General features: G+C 35.5%; 1 protein-coding gene across 2 annotated transcripts in view; it reads right to left on the bottom strand.

The window, feature by feature from the left end:
- LOC120426070 (RYamide receptor-like) overlaps positions 1 to 26,133 on the bottom strand; it is a 347,566-nt gene that overhangs the window by 262,815 nt on the left and 58,618 nt on the right. For both annotated transcript variants that reach the window (XM_052706153.1, XM_052706152.1), the window contains exons 3-5: positions 22,077 to 22,799; positions 21,712 to 21,825; positions 14,258 to 14,456 (exon numbers count right to left, since the gene is read on the bottom strand). In XM_052706153.1, the coding sequence (XP_052562113.1) occupies positions 14,258 to 14,456; positions 21,712 to 21,825; positions 22,077 to 22,729 (966 nt within the window). In that variant the 5' untranslated portion in view covers positions 22,730 to 22,799. The remainder of the gene's footprint in view (positions 1 to 14,257; positions 14,457 to 21,711; positions 21,826 to 22,076; positions 22,800 to 26,133) is intronic.

Genomic DNA, 26,133 nt, shown 5'->3' with positions numbered 1-26,133 from the left:
AAATCACTTATTCGATTGACATTGTCCTACTCAGAGCTAACAAATTACCCCGTTAAGAATCACTTTCCCTAGAAGAATAATACGCAGCGATAAGTTTCCATCTTCAGGGTCATTTTCGACAGGACAGAAACTCTACGACCGTTTCACCGAGCGCAAAGTTTCCCCATCAAACTCACCCCATAATGAAGCAATTATCGTTTATGGTCCCGAACCGAGTCCACAATCTTATCGCAGAAGCTTTCAGCCTGACATCTGACTCTTTTCGCGTCCCTCCCTCTTTTTCAGCTCAAGCTCCATTATCTTCCCCATTATTATCGACTCAAACTTTTCTCGTTTCTCATTAGTTTTGAGTTTGATCTACTTTTGCAGTGCGTTCAACTTTTTGATACATTTCGGTTTATTTTAATTAAATTAAAAAAAAAACCTTTTTTGTTTCATAAACAATTTACTCGTAAATTCAACGAGTAACTCTTGTTTATGGTAATCCTCGTTTTACTCAAGGGTCAAACGTTTCAACAAGTTGAAGTCAGCGTTGGATTTTAAAGAGAAGCATTTTTTTATTCTAAGTAATTTGTAATTTTAAAATTTTGGTCTGAAATTACTGCGCAGCTAACCTTAAAACAAAGAAAATGCAATCAGCATATTTTCCACCTGTTTTAAGCATGATCCTGTTCCAATTTGCACAGTTTGTTGGTCCCATTTTCATCGTTGCTTTAGGCACTGAACGGATATTTTATGAGCTTGAAAAAAAGCCTTCGGCGAAATAATGCCTAGAATGAAGCTCCAGGAAACGGGTCACAAAACAAATTAATTAAGCATCAACATAAGCATGTTAAGCATGTTTCTGCGGAACTCAACGATAGCAGCATTTAATTAGCCAATTTTTCTGATTATGAGTTGATTCGAAAAATGAAAATATGTGTGCTCAGTTTTTGTGCAGCATATTTCCTCCCCTCGAAAATAAAATTCTACTGTACCGTTGGAGCAGATGCTGATTGCGAGCAAAGTTTATTCGGTTAAGTGTTGATTAAAACGCTCGCTACCAGAATAATACAATTTATGCTGCTCGAAACGGGGTGCAAAATTTTCTTCAAGTATGATATTTTTCTTGAAGTATTTTGTTGGTGGAAACTCTGTGGAAAGAAAACAACTGAGCAATTCTCTACCAAAACCGGAAATGGATTTTATTTGTATTTTTTGATTTGGCTCAAACTTTGTGGGGGCCTTCCCTATGACCAAAGAAGCCATTTTGCATCATTAGTTTGTCCATATAAATTTCCATACAAATTTGGCAGCTGTTCATACAAAAATGGTACGTATATATTCGAAAATCTGTAACTTTTGAAGGAATTTTTTAATCAATTTGGTGTCTTCGGCAAAGTTGTAGGTATTGTTAAGGACTATTTAGAAAAAAATAGGTACACGGAAAAAAAAAATTTCCGATTTTTTTATTAACTTTTTTTTTACAAAAACTCAAATTCCCAAAATACGTATTTTTTGATTTTCGAGATTTTTTGATATGTTTTAGGGGACAAAAATCCGCAACTTTTGAGCTATAGAGAAACATGGTCAAAAAATCTGCCGCCGAGTTATGATTTTTTGAAAAACTGGTGATTTTTGGAAAAAATCGATATTTCATACATAAAATTTTTTTGGCCTCATTTTTTAATGCAAAATTGAATTTGCAATCGAAAAGTACTTTACAGATTTTTTGATAAAGGGCTCCGTTTTCAAGATATAGGCACCGAAAATTTGATTTCAGCGAAATATTTGCAGTTTTTCGATTTTAAAAAATAGTGACCATGAGTGACCATTTCTAAAAATATTTTTTTTGAAAAGTTCAGAAAATTTGCTATAAAATTGTCTAAGAGACATTGAAGATTGGACCTCTGGTTGCTGAGATACAGCGGCTTAAAGAAAAAGAAACACGAAAATTGAAGTTTTCTAAGTCTCACCCAAACAGCCCACCATTTTCTAATGACGATATCTCAGCAATTAATGGTCCGATTTTCAATGTTAATACATGAAACATTCGTGAAATTTTCCGATCTTTTCGAAAAAAATATTTTGAAAAAAAATAAATCAATACTAGCATTTTTAATGGGCATAATATTCAAAGTTTGGCCCTTTTAAAATGTTACTCTTGATTTAATTTTTTTCAAAATATTTTTTTCGAAAAGATCGGAAAATTTCACGAATGTTTCATGTATTAACATTGAAAATCGGACCATTAATTGCTGAGATATCGTCATTAGAAAATGGTGGGCTGTTTGGGTGAGACTTAGAAAACTTCAATTTTCGTGTTTCTTTTTCTTTAAGCCGCTGTATCTCAGCAACCAGAGGTCTAATCTTCAATGTCTCTTAGACAATTTTATAGCAAATTTTCTGAACTTTTCAAAAAAAATATTTTTAGAAATGGTCACTCATGGTCACTATTTTTTAAAATTGAAAAACTGCAAATATTTCGCTAAAATCAAACTTTCGGTGGCTTTATCTTGAAAACGGAGCCCTTTATCAAAAAATCTGTAAAGTACTTTTCGATTGCAAATTCAATTTTGCATTAAAAAATGAGGCCAACAAAATTTTATGTATGAAATTTCGATTTTTTCCAAAAATCACCAGTTTTTCAAAAAATCATAACTCGGCGGCAGATTTTTTGACCATGTTTCTCTATAGCTCAAAAGTTGCGGATTTTTGTCCCCTAAAACATATCAAAAAATCTCGAAAATCAAAAAATACGTATTTTGGGAATTTGAGTTTTTGTGAAAAAAAAGTTAATAAAAAAATCGGGAAATTTTTTTTTCCGTGTACCTATTTTTTTCTAAATAGTCCTTAACTATACCTACAACTTTGCCGAAGACACCAAATTGATCAAAAAATTCCTTCAAAAGTTACAGATTTTCGAATATTTACGTACCATTTTTGTATGAACAGCTGCCAAATTTGTATGGAAATTTATATGGACAAACTAATGATGCAAAATGGCTTCTTTGGTCATAGGGAAGGCCCCCACAAAGTTTGAGCCAAATCAAAAAATACAAAAAATAAAAATGGTCGAAATCGGCCGGTTTTGTAGAGAATTGCTCAACTGTTATCCACATTTTTTAAAGTCTATGAAAAAGCAATTGATGCTTCTATAAATCAGTTTGAGCTCTGCCAAATGTGGTTGTTTTTACAAGCTTCAGATGCTCAGCTAGCAAACATAAGTGGACATTAGGGTGCCCAGAAAAAATGACCCCCTGCTCCACAAGCGGAAAACGTTTTTTTTTTATTATTTTAAACATCTGTGCAAATTTTGAGCGAAATTGGTTGAGATTAACCCATTGATACCCGAGCCTAAAGCTGATGAAAAAAATGTTTTTCATACAATTTTTTTTTTTTAATCGCTAATAACTTTTCATGATCAAGTTTTACAGCTTTGGTATGTTGTACAAAGTTGTAGAGCATTAAATTTTCATAAAAAATCTCACTTTTGGGAATATTTGGATGGAAATTGCGCACCGTGCAGATCAAATCGTAAGAAAGATGGGTTTTTCATACATTTTTTCAATTTTTCCCATACAAACTTCAGTATGTTGACTAGTTTGGTTCATAGCTCAAGGAACAATAATCAGTTTGTGGTGCGAGGTTTTGAGAAAAAGTCCCATATTCTGGGCACCCTAGTGGACATTTGACATGTCGGAAAAAGTAGCTTATCAAAGCTACAAATGAACAAAAAAATGCTTCATTAAGGCACTATTCAATTTAATCACTTAATCTCCAAGTTTACTTTTCCGAAGCAATCTTTCTCGTTAGGGTATTTTTCAATATTTTTACACATTGCCATTTCAAATTTATTTTAAATTTTTTTGTCATCCCCTCTTTTTGAGTTTCCTTTAAAAAAATGGAGGCAAAAAAAGTTGACTAAAATTGAAACAAAATGTAAAATCGATTTAAAATTATCGCAGACTCAGAACATTGCCCCAGCTCAATTTTTCCAAGATCTGTGAATCTGACAATCTTGAGGGGTTGCTTTGTTCAATGATCGACGCCAGACAGACTGATGATGAAAGGCGCAAAGTTCTGCGTCTGAGTCTGCGTTGAACGGATAACCATGCTCATAGCTTAAGGGGTTACATAAATATAGAAAATCACAAAACTTCATATTACAGAAAATTTATTGAATCCATTGAAAACATGATTTTCAATCACTCCTGAAAGTTTCATGAAGATATAATATGCTTAAACTGAGTTTGAGACGATTTAAGCTCAACATTTTGCCGTGCACAAAGCGTACTTTCAAACTTTCTGAGCGTTTTTCTCGAAACACCGAGTTGATTTACGAGTGACACGATATCTCAAGATAGGATGGACCAAATTGGCTGAAATTTGGGGTGAAGACTCTCAAGACATATCCCGCGAAGCCCAATTTCTAAATTTTGCTTTCTGAAAAAATACAAAAATCAAAAAAATTACGTTTTTTTTTGTGAAAAACACAAAAATATATTTATCTTTTTTTTTAAATAAGTGTTTTGAAAATCGCCCTTAGTCATGCACACAGGACCGGTTTAACGAGTCTTCACCAAAATGTTGAGCCGAATTGGTTAGGGCAGAGTAGAGATATCGTGGCACCCGTTTTTTGAAACGGCTAAATTTTAATAACTATATCTCGGCAATGATACAACCAAATGTCTTCAAATTTGTTTTGATAATAAATGAGACTGTATATTTTAATGCCCTGAAAACAGATTTTAAATAAAATAAAGTGTGTGCTCACAACAACCTCTGACTTTTTTTTGTCGATTTACATGTATGTAAACCCTTAAACATTTTGCAACAAAAAAAAAATATGTTTGCATTAATTCATTGATATTTTATGATTTTTTGATTGTACCATAACTATGATGATGTGTTTAGATTTTTGTTTTTTATTGTGTGACCCCTCGACTTCAGCCAGAGCCGCAGGACGAAAACTTTCAATACAATTTGTACCAGACTTAATATTTATCCACAAAACATAGCAACACTGCAGCATGCTTATGGTCCGTCAGTCAGCCCAACACACAATTTGGTCTTATTTCAATGTTAAGAAAATGAAACTTTTGTAATATTTTTCTGCTATTTTGGTTTAAATATTTTGAAATTTTAAAATCAAGAGGGACCCTTTGAAAGGGCTACGAACATTTATTTTAAAAAGTTATAAATTTTGTACTTGAATTTTTAAACTTGAAACTGTTTATTTCCAAAGTACTTTTTTAGAGAGTCCTTTTTGTTTTTCTGCACACGGGAAATGTCTTGAGAGTCTTAGCTCCAAATTTCAGCCTATTTGGCAAATCTGTAAGGCAACTTGGTATTTCGAGAAAAAAAAAACCCACAATGTTAAACATTTCGATTTCCGCATGTTGAAATTTCAAACTTTTAAGCAGAATAAATAAATTTTCTTCATTATAAATTTTCTAGATTTTCTACATTTTCAGTATGACCCATAAAAAATGCAACATATGCATTTTTTTCACAAAAATGTGGTGCCGTTTTTAAATTTATCGAACAAACTGATTTTTCATGAATAATAGTTTAAGTTTAGTATGTTCCGTAGATATTTTCATGAAAGTTTTATGCAGTTCACCATGATTGGGTTCAGGCGGGCTACAACCATGGATGTATTATATAAATAATAAAAACTACTTAAAATAAAAGGTTCTATTTAAGCAAAAAATTAATAGTTTAAAATATCCAGTCCTATGCCAAAAGCATCCTTAGAAATTGAAAAAGATTTTTTAAATAAGTAATTATGCGAAAAATGCCATTTGGGTTGTTATTTGCGTGATTCGAGGGAAAAATTATAAAAAAATTGTAATAACAAGCCATATTTTCAACACTTGACTGAAAGTGTTCTAAAATGAATTTTTCAGTTGTTTTGCAATCATCAGTTTTCAAAAAATGTATTTGACGGAAACAATTTTTTTGCGAAAAAAAAAGTTTTCACAAAAGTGCTTTTTTCTACTAAGTTTGCAAAAATGGCGTATATCACACGTAGATTAAGAGCTTGAAATTTGTTGTTTTGGACAAACTTTCATGAAATTTTCTCTTCTACAACTTTGCCGAAGAAACCAAAGATAACAATTTATTCCACCTAAGTTTGCCATTCCAAACACTGTCAACAAAACCTTATTTGTTTCATGCGCAACTTAGAAAAACGTTTTCATTTACTTATTAATCAAACACTTTTGGGACTTTTGGGACATCTTTGCTACTGTGAGCAATTAAGTTCAGAGAAACAAATGAGTATATTTATTTGTGTTACAATTAAAAAAATGGAAAAAGAATATTTGGCTGAAATTGCTAAATGTTCTACAAGCCAATCCATCTTTTTTTTCTGATTGGATCACGATTTTTGCATTAGAAGACTCGTTTGCCGAATACCTTCAAAAACAAATCATACTTGTTGTGGTACAAAACATATTCCACCTCGATGAAACGTCCCCATCCGCACAAGCAAGATCAAAATCCAAGAAAAAAAAGATCAAAATCCGTCAATCTCGGTAATCTATACCGGGAAAAGCCATCAAGTCACACAACTCGTTTCGTTTTTTGCACAAGAAACCTTCAAAGAGGTGATTTTCGGTGAAATAAACAACAACAAACAGTATCGAGAAAAAAAATGCGCTCGAATCGCGTTTTAACCTCGCGACGATGCACCCTTTGCTGAGAGTTCGAGAGGATCTGAAAAGGAGCAAACAAGAGTTGAAACGTTTGAAGCCTACATGCAAAGTGTAACTGTTGCTCTTTTGGACTTAACCCAATGTTACAAAATGTGGTTTCAATTATTTTTTTGTTAAACATTTATAACGAGAATCTGCAAAAAATCTGTTTTAAGTTAGACAAAAAAACCCTAAAAAATATTCGCCCACAGTATCAATATTCGCGAGTGTTCCACCGCATCAACATTTCTTGGAAATTTTTCATGTCGATGAAATGTGTATTCTCTCTGTCAATATTAAATTCCTCACTTCAAGCTGACGTTAACGCTTTTGGGGCACGAAGAACAACATCTTATGGTTCAATATCGATTATCAAGATATTTTCCTTCAAAAAGTTGGTAGCGAAAAACGATGCGAGCCATTACTGCCCAGTAAACTACTTCCGTGCAGACCAAAGTTATTCAAATTTATGCTCCTTCGGCCATAAAATTCGTCCGTACATCCAGAGCGTGTTGCCATAAATCACATCTCCCAGCAATACACATCCTTAATAATAGATTCGTTCCCACGTGGAGCTCTAAAACAGCGAATTTTCCCAACCTCCAAACAACAAGTGGGGAACATCACACACACACCACAAGAACGTGCAGATTCTGGCTATCTTCCCACATTTACAGACGAAAAATTTTAGAGAGGTTAACCTCAATCCGGGAAACCAAACCGAATTCCGTAACATTTCTCGAAATCACATCCGCACCACAAAGTTGTGCTCTGGACACACTTTAGAAAAACATTCTCCGCACAGTGTCTGCACCTTGACCAAAAAAAAACACTCACAACCGGAAACGTCTCGACAGCAGTGGAATCTTCAGGAACAGTCCAGTGATCCAATTTGGGGATGGTTCGTTGCTACTGACCATCAAGTCGAGAGGGGGAATTCATAAGTTACGTAGAAGCCTTTCAATTTTGTAAATGTGAAAAAACAAATGAAATGCAAATAAGAATGAGAATATGAACTTAAATAATTATCTTAAATAGTTTTTTTTTTTTTCAAGCTATTACAAGCAATTTATATTATTTTTTAAGAACAACAGGATAAAATGAAATAAAATTATGTGAAATGTAAAAAAATAAACAAAATCTGATAAATTTTTAATAAGGCCGATGCCGAATATTGAAATAACAAGCCATAGTTTCAACATTTGCATGGAAAAAGTGTTTTAAAATGCATTTCACACCAGTTCAGTTGTTTTGCAATCAAAAATGTATAATTTGACGACAACAAAAATTTTAGCGAAAAAAAAACTTTTTGCAATAATAAACATCGAAAAAATTTAAAATTTCAAAAGGTTTTCAAATTAACTTAAACATTCTGAACATGATTCTAAGCGCAAGTTAATGAATTTAAAATTTATTTCAGCTTATTACACTTAAATTTTCATTGAAACTATGAAGTTTTTCGGACAAAATATTAATTTTTATACCCCTGCTTTTTCGGCCCAGCTTTGAAGGGGTGGAAGACACAAAACTTTAAATAAAATTTGTACCAGCCTAAGTTAAATCAAAACTTACGATAGAACAATATTGTTAAAATTGATGTTTGGCACACAATCACAGTTCTTTCACAATAAAATAATCATAAAGTCAAAAGTTAAACAGGAATATTTTTTTAAAAGACAATTATTTAAATGGGCATAATTTTGCATTAATTTTTTTGCAAATGTCACTTTTAATTTTAAATTTAAATTTGAACAAAAAGTTCAGAAAATTTCACAACAAAATCATTATGTATTATATTTAATAACGGACCAATAGGGACGACATTTGAAAGTTGAGCAATTCTTCGCGAAACCATTTCATGTTATTTTTTTAAGGTTTTGTATAGCTAGAACTTTATAAACGCCATCACTACGAATAAAGAAACTTTTTTGTACCTTTATTCACCCATATAACACTCCATACATATTTGGCAGCCACAAAAAAAATTAAGTCAATATTCGAAAATCTGATTTTCTGATCTTTTTAGTGTCTTCAGCAAAGTTAGAAGTTCAGAAATAAATGTAAACATTTAAGGAAAATATGTTTTTTTAAATACAATATTTTTTACCACAGATAAACATTTCAATTTTTTTAATATGTTTAATTTGACTTCTTTTCAGCTTTAAAAAGTAAAAGACAAACATTTTTCGCAGAGTTTTAAAATTCCGATACGAAAATGTGTTTTTTCTGAAAATTAAAAATGTACTCAAAAAATCATCCAAAAAAACATGTTAAATATGAAAATTTGCCAACCAAAAGTGTTAAATTTATTTTTATTTTCAATCAAATCTATTAAAAGGGAAAGTTTCAGGAATACAGTTGTTAGGAAGAGTCTTTTCATTTTTTTAGGTTAGCCTTTCACAGAAAAAAAATGATTCATGACAGATTTTGTATAAAAAAAAAGATTAATTTTACCCCAGAAAATGATGAATTTTCATCAGTTTTCGATAAATATTCATCAGTTTAACATTTTTACACATTTTTTATGTAATGTTACTCAAAGAAAGATGTAATATTCAACCTACCAAATTTTCAATTTTCCAAAATTCAACTTTTTTTTCTGTGTTACTTTTTAACAGTCTTGGTAATTGACGGTCAAATTCTCAATAATTAAAAAAAAACATTGCCAAAAATCAACACTCTTGAAAAAGATTACTTTATAATACAAGTGCTGAAAAGTTCAACTCTATAGCACTTATATTAGTGCTGAAAGTTGTTTTGAAAAGTTGTACTTTTTGATTAAATTTCCTGCGCAAACGGCATGGTTATCTAGGGTTTTTTGCTCAAAATTTATTTTCCCTAAAAGAACACCCAGTTATCAAAATCTAAACGTAGAAATATGTATCCTCCCTGCAAAGGCTTATGAATTGATCTCAGTTGAAAGGTTCTCCAAATCTCTGAATGGCAAATGTAACATCCTGGAGCAGAACAGTTAAATTCTAACAAAAACACAATTGAATTGAATTGAAACGGCATGGTCAAACTCGGGTCGGTGCTCGAATCGGCTTCAAATTCCCGTTAGCCCTATCTAGTTCCATATACAATTTTTGTTCGGTCATTAGGGTGATTCCTGCCGCATCAGGTTGGCCAAAAATACTCAAAATTGTTACAATACGCTTACGTCGCTTAGCCGAATTTTGTGAGATGTACTATAATTTCTAAACGAGTTTCTACAAATAAAATAATATTAAAATTCACCTCAGGATTTTTGATTTGTCTAACTGAAAATGATCTAAGTAGTTGATTAGGACAAAAAGGGAACAAAATAACACAATTTTAAAAATTTGCAGCTTTTTGTACACTACAATTTTTAACTTTCCTCAGACTTGGTGTAATAGTAATGTTTATTCTGCAAATTTATTCTAGATGCTATTGTTTACAAATCCACGTCAACAGTTTAGATAAACAGGAATCAAATTGATGTTTCAAGATGAAAAAAACTATTTTGCAGCTATTATTGAAACTGACGACCAAGATAAACATTTTCCATGATGTAGGATATTGAAGACATGTTTAGGGAACTCTAAACTAATATTTTGATTAAATATGTAAAAACAAAAAAACATCTTTATTTCAGCGATTTTTTTGATACTTTTTCGAGATACCAGCTTAACTATATTGTATAAAAACTTCAAAATGAGATAAAATCAACTTGTCTATCGATAGAAAATTTTGAAAAACAGTTTCTCTGACTCGGGACAGTCCAAGCTCCAGGATGGTTATAAAAAAAATCAAAACATTTCTGATTTCTGATGTTTTATCTGTTTTGGATTTTGTAATGAGATATTTGTGTTCTACGAAAAAAAAACAAAACTGTCCACACTCGATGATCCTTTTAACATCAAGTTTAAGTTCTGCAACCACATTTTAGTCCAATTTGAACAGTTGGTTGCCTGTTGAACACCGCCATTTAGACCGCAATCTTGAAGTTAAGAGCGTGTTACGCTCCATATATTTTTTTTTTAAATTTGTATGGAAATTTTGTTACGAGTGTGGAGGGGGTCCAAAAATTCATTTTTTGCATTACATAGGGGAAATATACCCTTTCTAATCAAACACCTATTTTCGTCATATGGAGAGTTTGATGCTCGATTAAAACTCCAAAAATACTTTTTAGGCTATAAACCTACCAGCAACAGCACCGTCTCAAGTAAGCACGCAAATGTATGCCAATCACTGGCCAAAAAGATCAAATTTAATGCACTTTTGATCATAATTTCTATTTTACGAGACCATTTCTCATCATTTTGGTGGCACACACATCCACACGCAAGATGAGAGGTTAACTGCTCAACGAAAGTCGCCATCAATATTTTTTCACTTGCGCACTTTAGTTAGTCACTCACTTGAAAAATAATCTCGAAACATGTAAATAATTAGCAAGCGCCATCGAAAAAACAAACGCGCCAAGCCTTTTGACGTTTGAATTTTGACGACCCATTCCAATCGAAGGCTGAAGAATATTGAGCGACAAGCGAAGGCAAATAAAGAACAAAGGGTTGCCACCAACACCACCAGCAGCGCCTGTTGGAGTGAGCCAGTGATACCAGGAAATTTTCTCTATGAATGCTACTTTTCGTGAGTGTTCGCTTAAAATTTCATCAATTTTGGCAGCACTAAGCAGACCCAAAAGAGCGCTGGAAGAAAAAAGAACTAAGCTGAAAATAGGAAAATGGGCGTGGCCCAATGCACTCTACTGATTATAATTCATTTGAGAAATATTTGTTTCAAATGCTTGTAAAAGGAATAGCAGAACTTTTAATAAAAGTGGAAATAAACAGAAATGTTCACAAAAAATTGCTCTACTCCTTGTTGTAGGGGAAATCTACCCATTTTAATCCTAATAAGCGGTCGTGTTTGAATGATGCTGGATAATCTAGAGTCTCCCTTGAATTTTACTAAAACCAAGTACACCAACGAGTAGAGCAAATTTTTGTGAACATTTCTGTTTATTTTCACTTTCACTAAAAGTTATTCTATTTCTTTACCAAGCATTTAACAAAAAAAAATTCCCAAGGGTATTCTAATCGAGGCGAATGCATTGGGCCACGCCCATTTTTCTAATATCGGCTTAGTTCTTTTTTCTTCCAACACTCTGTCGAGTGTTGCCATTTGCGCTGACAGTTCAAACGAACACTCACGAAAAGTGGCATTTATAGGGAAAGTTTCCTGGCATCGCTGGCTGTGCTGCTGGTGGTGTTGACGGCCAGCCTTTGTTCTTTTTTGCCTTCGTCTCTCGCTCGGTTTTCTTCAGCCTTCGTTTGGAATGCAAAGTGAAAATTGAAACGTCAAACGACTTGGCGCGTTTGTTTTTTTGATGGCGCTTGCTAATTTATTACATTTTTCGGGATTATTCTTCAAGTGAGTGCCTTACTAATGATCAAAAGAACATGTTGCCGGTAGTTGGAAGCAATTTCATATCTTAAGCGCCGTGAAAAAGTAAGCGAAAGTGAAAAGTTAATTTTGGCGATATTCATTAAGCGTTTGAGGGATTCTCGTGTGTGTCACTGTGTGTGCCAACAAAATGATGAGAAGTGGTCTCGCAAAATACAAATTATGATCAAAAGTGCATTAAATGTGATCTTTTTGGCCAGTAAGTGGCATACATTTGCGTGCTTACTCGAGGCGGTGCTGTTGCTGGTAAGTTTATAGCCCAAATAGTATTTTTGGAGCTTTAATCGAGCATCAAACTCTCCATATGACGAAGATAGGTGTTTGATTGGAAAGGGTAGATTTCCCCTACTTGGTTTTAGTAAATTTCAAGGAACACTCCAGATTTTCCAGCATCATTCAAACACGACCGCTTATTAGGCTTAAAATGGGTATATTTCCCCTAATGAAAGAACGCTCCCTTAAGATTAAAAATTGAAAATAAGACAACAATGCGTGATTCAATTATCCAAAGTGAGTTTTTACATCGATAATCGAGCCTGAACTGTACTAATTTTTTAAGCCTCTGCGTATCGGAACATCTCAGAAAGTAACAACATTGTTTCATTTCGTACTCTAGAGATGACCCCTGCTCAGATGCTTCCAGATCTCGGTGAGATGACAAACATCTTTCAAGCTACGAACGGATATACCCGAGCAGGTGAGCACTTCTTGCCCACACACAAATCCTGTCCAGGTGGTGGCCAGGTCAGTCAAGTGACGCTCTAATCCCCCCGGGCTGGCTGGTCAGACGGATATAGAGAGAGCGAAATGTTTGTTTCTCCTCTCATGGGGCCATGTGACCTGTACGGAATTCCGAAGAGGATCGAAAAAAATACAGGATGTTTGAACACTCGAGGTTTGGCTGCATCGTCGGAGGCAGGGCAAATGAAATTTCGTGGAATTCTCTTCTTTGAGCGACGAGAAAATATTGACAAGTCTGAGCTGGTTTGGGAATTAGGCTTTGCGAGTGATGAGCTTTGGATTACCGCTTTTGTGCGGACAGAATGAGGAAAATGATCTTTGGCCACTACTTGGAAGTTGTTGGAGCGCTTTTCTAAGAAATTATTTTTGAGGCCATCTCGTTGTGAACGCACTCGACTCTTTCGGAATATTTTCGGTTGCGTTCTGTTTATCTGTGGTTCATCCGACGCTCCATCAAATACGACGAATATCCTTCTAGGAAATTTATCCCGAAAAAAAGGATACCCCCCAAAGGCGAATAGGCATCCCGATAGCTTAAGGACTCATCAATGACGGAGCACTTCTTCGACATCTGCTCTCGGCAAGGGAGCATTGCTGCTCCTCTGTAAACAGAAATGATGATTCATTACGTTTCACCCCACCCTCCCCTTCCCGCAATTTTGACCTTTTCATCTGGGGCCTTCCCCTCTCGGAAGGAAACTTCCCAACTTTTAACGGGTGTGGAGAGGGTGGGAAAAGTCACAACTTTTGAGCGGCGTCGATATTGCTTTTCGATTATATTTACGTCGATTACGGTTCACTGGGTAATTTATTAATTTTACCCCACAAAACACCCCCTCATCCCAAATCGTAATAAAGTCTCCCAAGCGAGTGCAATTTCGTATCCCGGCAACATTTGCTGGAAAGTCATTTCCCGAAACTTTGTTATGATTTAATACGACTTACGACTGATTGGAACCCGCTGTGGTAATTTGGTGAATTTGTGACCTTTTCTTGTTGCAGCGTCATCTTCTTGTCCGTTATCAATTTTTGTTGTTGATGTTTTTGTTCCAGTTATTGACATTATTATCAATTGATATTGTTATTTTTTTATTCTTGGAAGATAGATTCAACGAGCTTCTACCAACAGCAAGTAAACATTTTGAATGGAAGTAAATTGATGAAATATTGGTACCTATGACACGATCTCCAATAATTGAATTAAATATCGAGTGAAGCCCAGTCGCTCAGGATGTTATTTGAGAGAACCTCCCTCATCAAAAACAAACGATTCAAATTCCCCAGCTACTCCCTCAAAGGGCCCGGCTTGGCCCCAAAAAGTTTAACATAATTGACTTTTCCGGCATTCCACAGGCCAACCGTCCCGCTTTTCATCGGAATTTTCCTCGTCCGGTTCCACCTACCTTGCGCTTCGATTTGGCCATCCGCTGGTCGCGGGAGTTTTCCGCCTCGCCGGGAGGTCGCTTGCCCCAGACGACGATCGCGATCCGGGTGTAGGTGTAAATCAGCACCAGCAGCGGTATCACGAACTGTGTCATCAGCAGCGTCGTCGAGTAGTAGCCCTCCTGGACCTGCGAGGGCCAGCTCTCCTGGCAGACCGGTCTGTTTTGCGGGTGGGGACAGAGAAGAACACGTGTGTAAAATTAAATCAAATATTAAAAATTTAAAGAGTAATCTTAAAAACAGAATATTTTTAATAAATTTAAAAACTTATTCCCTACAAGAGTGTATCCAAACACAACTGTGAATTAACAGTGTACACACCCACACAAACGCGTACTAGTTTGAGGCTGGGTATTGATTCAGAGGAAGTGGCGGGAATAAAACCATTTCCCAAAAAATGTCAGGAACGTGACCTTCCTTTGTTTGCTTGGCAAATAGCAATCTGTAAGCGTGCTTCCCTTGTGGAAGTGAATAGATAAACTCGTATGCAAACAGAAGTCAAATTGTGGACTGTTTGAAATGCAATTAAAATAACCACACTACAGTCCAGACTGGATTATCCGAAGGCCTTGACAAAATTTCATTTCGGACAATCGAAACTTTGGATTTGTTTATATTTTAATAAATGGAAATTCCCCACTAAAACAGCATTATTCGAAAAAAAAAAATTCTCCGATAGGACTCAAAAATTTTCTGGGGGTTCCTTGACCGAAATAATAAGGGTGGTACGAAAATTGGCCATTTTCGCAAAACCCATGTTTTTCAAAAAATCATAACTCCGCACCATTTCAACCGATTTTAGCTGACTTGGACGCAAGCAAAAGGGTATTAGATAGGCTTTCAAGGAAAAATAGTAAGAAGTTTCAAATATCTAGCTTAACATTTGAAACGGTCGAATGAAAACTTGAAATGCTGGAACAATGAGCCTATATTTGAAAATATTTTTTTTCGGATTCCTCAGAAAATTTTACATTTTATATAAAAAAAATAGTGAAGTTATATTTTTAATATTCCGAGACACGATTTTTTGAAAATAAAACTGGGGTTTTCGACGCGCCGCGTGCGAAAACGAGAATGACGAAAACTTTTTTTTCGTAAAATCGCGATAACTTGTGATGTTTATAAGAAAACCCCTTATGTTTACATATCAAAATTTTTGTAATTGTCTGCTCTACAACTTTGTAGAACATTGTAACACTCTAAAAAATATTCCTGCAAAGATAGAAAAATCATGAAATGTTAAAATTAAAAATTTTGTTCAAAATGAAAAAATGACCCTTCTGGGTCAATGTAAATTCGAAAAGTACATTAAATTTCCCATCAAATGACATGTTCCAAAAAATGTTACAGTCGAGTAACGGAAAATGGCAGAGTTTTTAAAACTTTTTAAGTGTGCTTTGCCTTCCTCACTGAGGTAAGGCTATAATCCTGCTCTAAAAATGAACTTTGTATAAAAACGTCGTAGACCCACCTTCATGTATACATATCGACTCAGAATCAAAAACTGAACAAATGTCTGTGTGTATATGTGTGTGTATGTGTGTGTGTATGTATGTATGTGACCAACAGACTAGCTCATGTTTCTCGGCTCTGGCTGAACCGATTTGACCCGAACCTGTTGCATTCGACCTGGTTTAGGGTCCCATGGATCGAGTTTTATACAGATTGAAGTTTCGATAAGTAGTTCAAAAGTTATGTATAAAAATGTGTTTTCACATATATCCGGATCTCACTTAAATGTATGTAAACTTTGTCCAGATCCACCATACGACCCATCGTTGGTTAGGTTATCAAAAGACCTTTCCAACGAGTCCAAAACACTGGAGATCTGGCAACCCTGTCTCGAGATATGGCCACTTAAGTGATATTGATGTACTTTTTGGAAGCCGGATCTCACTTAAATGTATGTAAACTATGTCCGGATCCACCATCCGACCCATCGTTGATTAGGTTATAAAAATACCTTTCCAACGAGTCCAAAACATTGAAGATCTGGCAACCCTGTCTCGAGATATGGCCAATTTAGTGATATTGATGTACTTTTTGGAAGCCGGAGTTCACTTAAAAGTATGTAAACTATGTCCGGCTCCACTATCCGACCCATCGTTGGTTAGGTTATTAAAAGACCTTTCCAACAAGTCCAAAATATTGGAGATCTGGCAACCCTGTCTCGAGATATGGCCACTTAAGTGATTTTGATGAACTTTTTGGAAGCCGGATCTCACTTAAATTTATGTAAACTATGCCCGGATCCACCATCCGACCCATCGTTGGTTAGGTTATCAAAAGACCTTTCCAACGAGTCCAAAACATTGGAGATCTGGCAACCCTGTCTCGAGATATGGCCACTTAAGTGATATTGATGTACTTTTTGGTAGCCGGATCTCACTTAAATGTATGTAAACTATGTCCGGCTCCACCATCCAACCCATCGTTGGTTAGGTTATGAAAAGACCTTTCCAACGAGTCCAAAACATTGAAGATCTGGCAACCCTGTTTCGAGATATGGCCACTTAAGTGATATTGATGTACTTTTTGGAAGCCGGATCTCACTTAAATGTATGTAAACTATGTCCGGCTCCTCTATCCGACCCATCAATGGTTAGTTTATCAAAATACCTTTCCAACAAGTCCAAAACATTGGAGATCTGGCTACCCTGTCTCGAGATATGGCCAATTTAGTGATATTGATGTACTTTTTGGAAGCCGGATCTCACTTAAATGTATGTAAACTATGTCCGGATGCACCATCCGACCCATCGTTGGTTAGGTTATAAAAAGACCTTTCCAACGAGTCCAAAACATTGAAGATCTGGCAACCCTGTTTCGAGATATGGCCACTTAAGTGATATTGATGTACTTTTTGGAAGCCGGATCTCACTTAAATGTATGTAAACTATGTCCGGCTCCTCTATCCGACCCATCAATGGTTAGTTTATCAAAATACCTTTCCAACAAGTCCAAAACATTGGAGATCTGGCTACCCTGTCTCGAGATATGGCCAATTTAGTGATATTGATGTACTTTTTGGAAGCCGGATCTCACTTAAATGTATGTAAACTATGTCCGGATGCACCATCCGACCCATCGTTGGTTAGATTATGAAAAGACCTTTCCAACGAGTCCAAAACATTGAAGATTTCATTTCATTTATTTATTATTCATGTAGAGTAAGGAATTATCCTTTTAAATTAGTACACTTTGTTGAAAACCAGAAAAGCATTTTTTTTCTAATATATTAATTAAATTCTAAACTCCTGATCAGTGTAAACTAATGTCATTTTAATTAATTTATCCTCTAAACCAAGTGATGCATTCTTTGCGGAAACCTGCAATGGTTTGAATGTTTTTAATCGCGTTAGGAAGTTGGTTCCAGATAGTAGCACCCCTTACTATGAAACTATTTCCGTAATGTGTTGTGCTGTGTCTTGGAATTATTAAATTTCTAGTTCTAGTACTGCGGGCAATTTGTATTTTATCTGCTAAATAGGGTGGAACGGAAAAGTTTACTATTTTAAACGTTAAACAAGATCTGAATTTAATAAACTCTTTAAAAGGACAGCCTAACAATTCTTGCTGAAGGTGAGTCACTCTCGAATATCTATTTAAATTGTATACAAATCGTACACACGCGTTTAAAGCTACCCTTAACCTGTTCAAAGAAGCAGATGAAGCATTTAATAGCAAAACATCACCATACATGAAATGTGGCAACAATAGGGATTTAAAGAGTTTGAGTTTTACATTAACCGGTAACATACTTGCTGAGAGCTTTAAAGTTCTAAGTCCGATATAGATTTTTCTACATTGCGCATTCACATGACCATCCCATTCTAAATCATTTTTTAGAATGAAGCCAAGACTTGGATATTTAAGCACATACTCAAGAACGTTTTGACCGAGCATTATTAAAGGCTGCTGATGTTCTGAGCTGTTTCTGGAAAAGAGCATAACTTTAGTTTTGGATGAGTTAATTGGTAGAAGATTAGAACATGACCAGTCATAAATGTTAGCTAAATCTTCATTTAATAATTGCGCCATTTGTGGAATAGACAGCCGATTAGAAGCTATGTAAATCTGGACGTCATCAGCAAACATGTGAATTCTACAATGATTTAGAACGGAGCACAAGTCATTAATGAATAAAGAAAATAAAAGCGGCCCTAAAATAGAACCTTGAGGTACGCCTGAAATAATACTGACTGAATCAGAAAAAAAGGCCATTTGCGAAAACAACTTGTTTTCTGTTACATAAGTAATTTTTTAACAATTCTGTGGCACCAGATGAAAATCCGAATTGCAGTGATAACTTTTGAATTAATTTAACATGCGACACGCGATCAAATGCTTTTGCAAAATCGATAAAGACCGAAAAAGCTTTTCCCTTTTTGTCAATTACACTAAGAATGTCGTCTAGTACCTTAACTGTAGCCGAAGTCGTATTATGATTTTTTCGAAATCCTGATTGATTACTGTTGAGAATATTAAAATTGTCCAAATAGGTTTGGATTTGGATTTTCAATATTTTCTCAAAACTTTTGAAAGTGCAGAAAGAATACTTATCGGGCGTAAATTGTTCAAATCAAGACTTCTAGACTTTTTTCTGATTGGTATAACTTTAGTCATTTTCCAAGCTCGGGGAAATTTTGATGATAATATGGTCATATTGAAAATGAAAGTTATTTTATGAATGATTTCAGGCAAAATAAGTTTAATAAAACGGATAGGAATATCATCCATACCTACTGCATTTGACTTCACTGAATTAATTGCATTAATTATATCATTAACATTTACCTCTGAAAAACGAAAGCCTTCATTGTTCCTTGGTAATATTGGAGGGTGTGACAAATCTTGAGTAAAATTTGAGGTAAAATATTTGTTGATTTCTGCGTTAGAGTTGGGGAATTTCACATCATGTTTCGATTTATTAGAAATATTTAGTTGTTTTAACTTGTTCCAAAGGTCTTTACTAGACACTGAGGAATCAACTCGAGATGTAACATAATTAGATTTAGCCTCATTGATGAGATGTGTGACTTTATTTCTCAATCTCTTAAACTGACTGTAATTAGTAAAATTCTTATCAGTTTTCCATATATTATATGCGAGATCTCTTTCGATCATTGCTTTCATAATATTGTTGTTAAACCAGGAATTCTTTCTAGGTACATATTTGCGAAGGTGAATAAAACGGTTAAATAAATTACGAATATGTTGATTGAAAAAGTCAAGTGCAATGTCCGGATCATTCATAGAAAATAAAGATGAAGATCTGGCAACCATGTCTCGAGATATGGCCACGTGATATTGATGTACTTTTTTATTCCGGATTTAAAAAATAGATGAAATGGGTATACAACCCCATCATATCAGCTATTGTTGATAATGAGTGAGGAAGGCTCCAACCACATAGGTGGATTAAGTTAGTTTTTGATGAAAAATACGTTTTTTCGGAATTCTGAGTACGCCATCAAATCGGGCGTCTAATTTTACATAAAAGTCCCTTTGACACCAAATTTCTATCTCATCACCGTTTCAGGCTACAAATTATTGAAAAACACCTCTTTTTTCGCATGTTCAATAATTGAAGGGGTCGTACCGCCCCTCCGTCACGAGGTATCAAAAAACGAACCTAGGATTCGTGACCAGGGACAAAAGTTACCTCTTAGGACAAAGTTTCACGCAAATCGAAGAGGGGTCGGGGCAACTTTTCCCGATTTCGTGTGAGTTGGTAGAGAATTACCCAGTTATTATTTAACAAAAAAAACTTCAAAATTTCAATGAAATTAGACGTTCAATAAACTGGAAACATTTTGATATGAATTTTCCAGCATTGATAATCACTTTGAGCATGATTGAAATAGTTAAAAAAAAAATATTTTATTTTGTGAAATTTCGAAGTTTCGATTATCCGAAGATCGTTTATCCGAAGGTGTGTATGGGACTTCGGATAATTGAATCACGAACAAAAAAAAATTTCGTTTTTATTTATTTTTCTTGTTTTAAACATCGAATTCGAGTTCTGCGACCCCATTTTAATAAAATTTGAGTAGTTGATTGCTCATTAAATAATAAAAGGCATTTTTTCAATATTTTTTCACCACCATATTGGCCGCCATCTTGGACTTAAAAATTTTAAAACACTTTAGCGTAGTGTAGGGGTCATGCTTAACCCTCTACAACCTAACCCCGCCTCTAGACGGGCTTCGATCTAAAAAATCACCAAAAATCAATTTTCCAACCGATTTTTGATCTTTAAAACGCATTGGAAAGAAGAACTCTTAAAATTTTAGAAAATTTTAGTGTTGGAAGTTTAACTTGTTTTATGTGACTTTGCCAATGTTTTCAAAAATGTCATTTTTTAAGGGGTCAACTTTGGCTGTGTTTTTTACTAACATTTCCTATATTTTCAGTAAAAAGAAGTATGCAGTAATTTTTGTAGTGTCCCAGACTATGTCTCTACGCATTTTTTTGCAATTTAAATGATGATGATGCGATTCTATAGCAGAAAATGTGGAAAACATGCAAAAAATTGAAAAAGTGACTGTAAAAACATGAAAAAATTAGATAGGCGAAATGTAATTATATTAGGTGGTAGAGTAGGCTAAATACTACCAAAAGCAAACATAAACTAAACAAGATAAATGCAAATTAAAATACTAAAAATGAAACAAGAAAAACATAAAACAAGAAAAGTAAAGTTTTTCGTAGCACAAAAGTTGCTCAAAATGACCTTCTAAACACGGGAAAAATAAATATTTTCGAAAAAAAAATTGGGCAGTAGAGGGTTAAGCTCGACAATAAAAAAATAGACAACAAAAAAAAAGGTTTTTCCTGATTCGATTATCCGAAGTGATTTTTTTCAGAGGCCTCCGGATAATCGAGTCTGGGCTGTACTGGTAAAACATTTTTTTTGTGGAATAAATTTTTTTTTCGTCAAAACTTAGATTTTTTGAAAACTAATGATTTTAGAACAACTCTACTGATGTATAATGCGTTTTACAACACTTGTTGCATAAAAATGTCAAAACCATGTTAAGTAATTTCATTTTTTTGCCCCCCTCTACTTTGGCCAAGGGCAAGGGACTCAAACTTTGAAAAATATTTGCAACGACAGAAAAAAAAAAATAATTGAAAATTGATTTAGTGAAAACTGTTTTCAATACATTGAACTACGAGTTTTAAATCGTTTTGATTGTTTTGTAACAAAGCACAGTCAAGACTCAATTATCTGAAAGTTTGTATGGTCATGAATCATGAAAAAAGAAAAAAAAACATGTTTTTCGTGGTTTGATGATTCCAAGTGATTTTTTTTTCCAAGGCCTTCTGATAATTGACTTTGAACTGATCATTTTGTCAAACTTTTTTTTTTATTCGATTTGAGCTTGCAAACTTGATATTTTTTACTTACAGATTGCACACGGTGTGCCAGTTTGACGGAAAGACGAGCGTCGAGAAGATCGCAATCGGAGCGGCCGTTATCAGCGCGATGATCCACACTATCGCTATCAGCACTTTAGAGCATCTGCAGAATACAAAGTAGAGAAGAAGAGTGGCTTTGAATCTTGATTGCATAGATTTTTTCTCGAGTGATTTCAATTGAGATGTAGAACTGTCAGGTTCATTGGAGTTACTTCCTTTTAGTTGGAATTTTGTGATTCTTTTACAGTAAAACCACGTTGGTTTGAATTAAAGTTTTGATTTGTTGTGTTTTGTGAGATAAATTTCAAAGTGACATCCTTGAACCATAACATCGGTAGGTTTTTTTGAACTTACGTCTTGGTGATCCTCGGCTTGAGCGGCCACATGATCGCAATGTACCGATCGCCGCTGATCGCAACTAGCGTGTACGCACTGACCAGCACCGACACGGCCTGGGTGTAGTTCACCAGGCGGCACATCATCAGCCCAAACGGCCAGTACTGCAGCACGAACGTCGAGATGAACGTGAACGGCACGCAGAACAGCATCATCATCAGATCCCCGACGGCCAGGTTCGTGATGAAGTAGTTGGTGACGGTTCTCATGCGCGGGTTGGACTGTACGATGAACAGCACGATCGAGTTGCCGATCACGGCCGTCACGAAGATCAGCACGTACAGGAAGTAGCTGGTCAGCTCGAAGTACAGACTGGCCCAGTACCCGCTGATGCACTCGCCCACGACCGGATGCTCTACCGGATGTAGTGACTGGTTTGAGGAGGACCCGTTCCGGATGCGCTCGCTCAGCAGCTCGATGTAGTTCTGCTCCTCCGTGGAAGAGACGTACGGGAAGTTGGGCGCGTACACCTCGTACGTCTCGTTCCAGGAGGAACCGGTGCCGAGTAGGCCTAAACTTGGCACGGAACTGTCATTGCCCAGCGCACTGTCGTTCCGCCAGGACTTGTTGAAGTAGTCCGAGTACTGGATGGTGACGGGCAGCAAACTCATGGTTGCAAGTGCGGCAAACTCTGCGCTGTCTAGCTGTGCATGTTGTGGCCGATGACTGGATTAGGAACTCCTGAAAAGTGAAGAGAAAAACATTTTTTTATCGCTTATAATGTTTGTATCGTTTTTATCGTTATTGTCGTTTTTATCGTTGTTATCGTTTTTATCGTTTTGAATATTTTCCAGGACCAAGTTTTTTTTGCCAAATGTGGATTCAGTTGTTAACCTAATTTCTCCTGTTCAGCATCACTTGCATTGAACTGTTGAAGAAAGAGACCAAAATTAGCACCGATAGGAGCTGTCAGCTGAATAATTAACGAGACATCTCAAGCAATTCTCATAAATCAAGAATCGTCCACCTTGCCCCCGATGACAACAGATCTGATTGGAGCGAAATCAAAGACCAGCACGAGCATGAATTATGTATTTTCTATCGCTCCTCCGCCAGGTGGCGCTAGTAGTCTATAATTTCAATTCCGCTGCGTCTAGCAAATCGAATGCTGAGCGTAAATTATTTACCCCGAAGAAGGGACAAAGACCGAATGGTGGAACTTGGACAACACGGACACAACCCGCCACCCATGAAGAAGAAGGGGGTTGGGGTACATTATGGGTCGTGGGGATTAAGTTATCGTCTATTGTTGATTTAGACCGCTGGGTGAGAAAATTATGCCCTTGGTCAGGGATGTTTGGCACACGTGGGCTAATTGATTATTATGCGCTTAGCATAAATTATGTTTGGATGTGAAACATTCAAGCAGGATACAGTTAGTCATCTCCATTGGCTTCTGGGTTTTGAATGAAGTTGCTGATTTGATTAGACTGTTGATTTTTGCATTCCTAGCTGAAGAAATATCTGGGTCGATGGTAAGCGTAGTTGCCTCTCACCCCAGCTGTCCTGGGATCAATCCCAGTTGAGCTCGGTTAGCGTTTCTTGAGAAGAGAAATGTTTCAACACACCTCCCGGCGTAGTGAAAGATAACTATCGGTTCCGGCTTATTGTCATGTTAGTTCGTTAGGTCATTCTAGATGTAAGAGTCATCTATTTGAAGTTGTTACACCCTTAACAGGTCAATGCCAGCCGAGGGAATAAAGACCATGGTTGTCACAAGGTACCGTCATCAGAGGTGACATTGGGTCAGGGAGGTGATATTGAGTCATACAAATTTCATCAGTTTTGTATGGTCTAATGTCACCCCTGACGACGGTGCTGTAAACGAACGGAAAGGATAATTCCTGAGATGGCTGAGTTCATCCATCAAAAAAGTACCCATATTGAGAATCGAACCCAAGACTTCAATCATATCGAATCTGTGTCTTTTGTCAAAATAAGCCACTCAATGGGATGTACTGGTTCAATGGAATCTGGTACATTTCGCTGAAATTCGTTTCTCCTAATGAAAATTTCGCCGAAGGACGTTTTGCCGAGTAGACATTTCGTCAGTAGATTTTTTCTTAAATAAAAAATCGGTTTAATTATTTTCTTCTTAAAAATATTTCATCTATTTTTTCTCAATACTGTTCACGTAAATAGAATAAAAAAAACCCACAGAAAAATATATATTCAAGGAATAACATTTTTAAATGAAACATATTCAAAGAAATTGTCTCTCGGTAGATTGCAAAAATTCAGCAGTTTTATGATGAAGCCCGAATTATTTTGCGATGAACTGCTGATCAATTATGTAAAACTCCCACCCCCCTCCCCCCTTTGCAAAGTGTCCACGTGGCTTACGGATGGCCACTTATATAAAAAAACGCAAAAAAAATCACAGAATTATTTTTCTGAAAACTTTTTAAACTTTTATTTCGAGAAACTACTCACAAAACAATCACAAAAATTAGGAAATTGTCATGCAAAAAAAAACAAGCGTTTATTAATAAATAAGAATTTTTTTTTGTTTAAGGATTTCAAGAACTCTAAAAAGATATTTCCGATTGTTTTGATCTCCGAATTTTTACAAGGAACTTCTAAGGATCGAGAAATGCGAAAGCCATCTGGTTGAATAATTTTATAATTTATTGCTGATATTTGAAAAAATGCAAAAAATTATAGAAATTTCAAGTAAGGCCGTTGGAAATATTTTTCAAAGTTTATGTCCCTTGCCATGTGCCAAAGTCGAGAAGGGGAAAAATGAAAAAATAAAATTTCTTGCCATTATTTCAACATTTCAATAAAAAAAAAGTGTTTATAATTTCATTATACATCAGTATAGTTGTTTCACAATCACGACGAAAAAATAAAATAAAACTCAACTCAACTCGAGATAGGCACTGGAGTGTCGAAATTAAATTTTCTCAGAGGGAAAAATGTTCGCCGTAAAATTTCCTACAGGCTGCACGCACCGGTTTTGATGGGAAAAATGGGCTACCCTAAATTAAATGAGCATTTCTGAAAAAAGTTTCGAAAAAATGCGATTTTTTCGACATAAATCAGCCTGGGAGAACGTCAAAAACTTTAATTTTGGTTTAATATTGATAGTGAATCTTAATCTATGGACAAAAAACTATCATTTTTGTAAAATACACACCAGATTGAAACAGTTTTTGTTTTGATTCCAAGCGATTTTAGAAAATTTGTTTAAAAGAGTGATTTTTTTCAGTAAATCGAATAGGGGGTGCGAAATAGTAGTTTATGCAACAAGTTGCAAAAAGAGGATTTTTTCAGCACGAGTCGTACATTTATCCAACGAGGTTCACCGAGTTGGATAAATACGACGAGTGCTGAAAAAATCAAGTTTTGCAACGAGTTCCATACAACATTTTTTGCAATTTCGAAAAACACCCATTGAGTGAAATTTTATGTCGAATTTTCATGTATTTTGTCAATAAATAGTTTAAATAAAAAAATGTTGAAAAGTGTTACTTTTCGAAACAAGTGCTGAAAAGTTCAACTTTTCAGCACCCATTTCAGTGCTGAAAAGTAGAACTTTTCAGCATTTATTTTGAAAAGTGTTGCTATTCGATTCTATTATTTTTGGTACAGAAAAGTAGGCTATTTCGTCGTTCAAGAATGACAGGAAAAGTAAGTAGTTTCACGACGGAATTGCAAAAAAGTATTTTATCGTGTACGCACTAGAGTAAGCAGCAGTACAGTGCTCAGTACTCAAACAGTTTTTCGTTTTTTTTTCGACGTAATTGGCCTTGATTTGCCGCGAGTTTTCTCCTGCAGCATGCCAAGGGCCAGCCGAGGCCGTGGCAGTTCGAGTGCGGCCTCGAAAAACCCGCGAAGTTCGTCTACCGGCCGTGTCCAAAAGGTAAACAAACCAACGCTGTGTCGACCGCCATCGCGCTGGGGAGCGTGAGCGCAGAAGGAATCGACAAAAAGTTACTACATCCCGGATGTGTTCCATGATCACCAGTTCGGGTAACTCCGGTGCCACGACCAGTGGCACATCAACATCCGC

This window comes from Culex pipiens, chromosome 1 (assembly GCF_016801865.2).
Source record: "Culex pipiens pallens isolate TS chromosome 1, TS_CPP_V2, whole genome shotgun sequence".
Lineage (NCBI taxonomy): Eukaryota > Metazoa > Arthropoda > Insecta > Diptera > Culicidae > Culex > Culex pipiens.
This window is presented reverse-complemented; position numbering and strand designations above follow the sequence as displayed.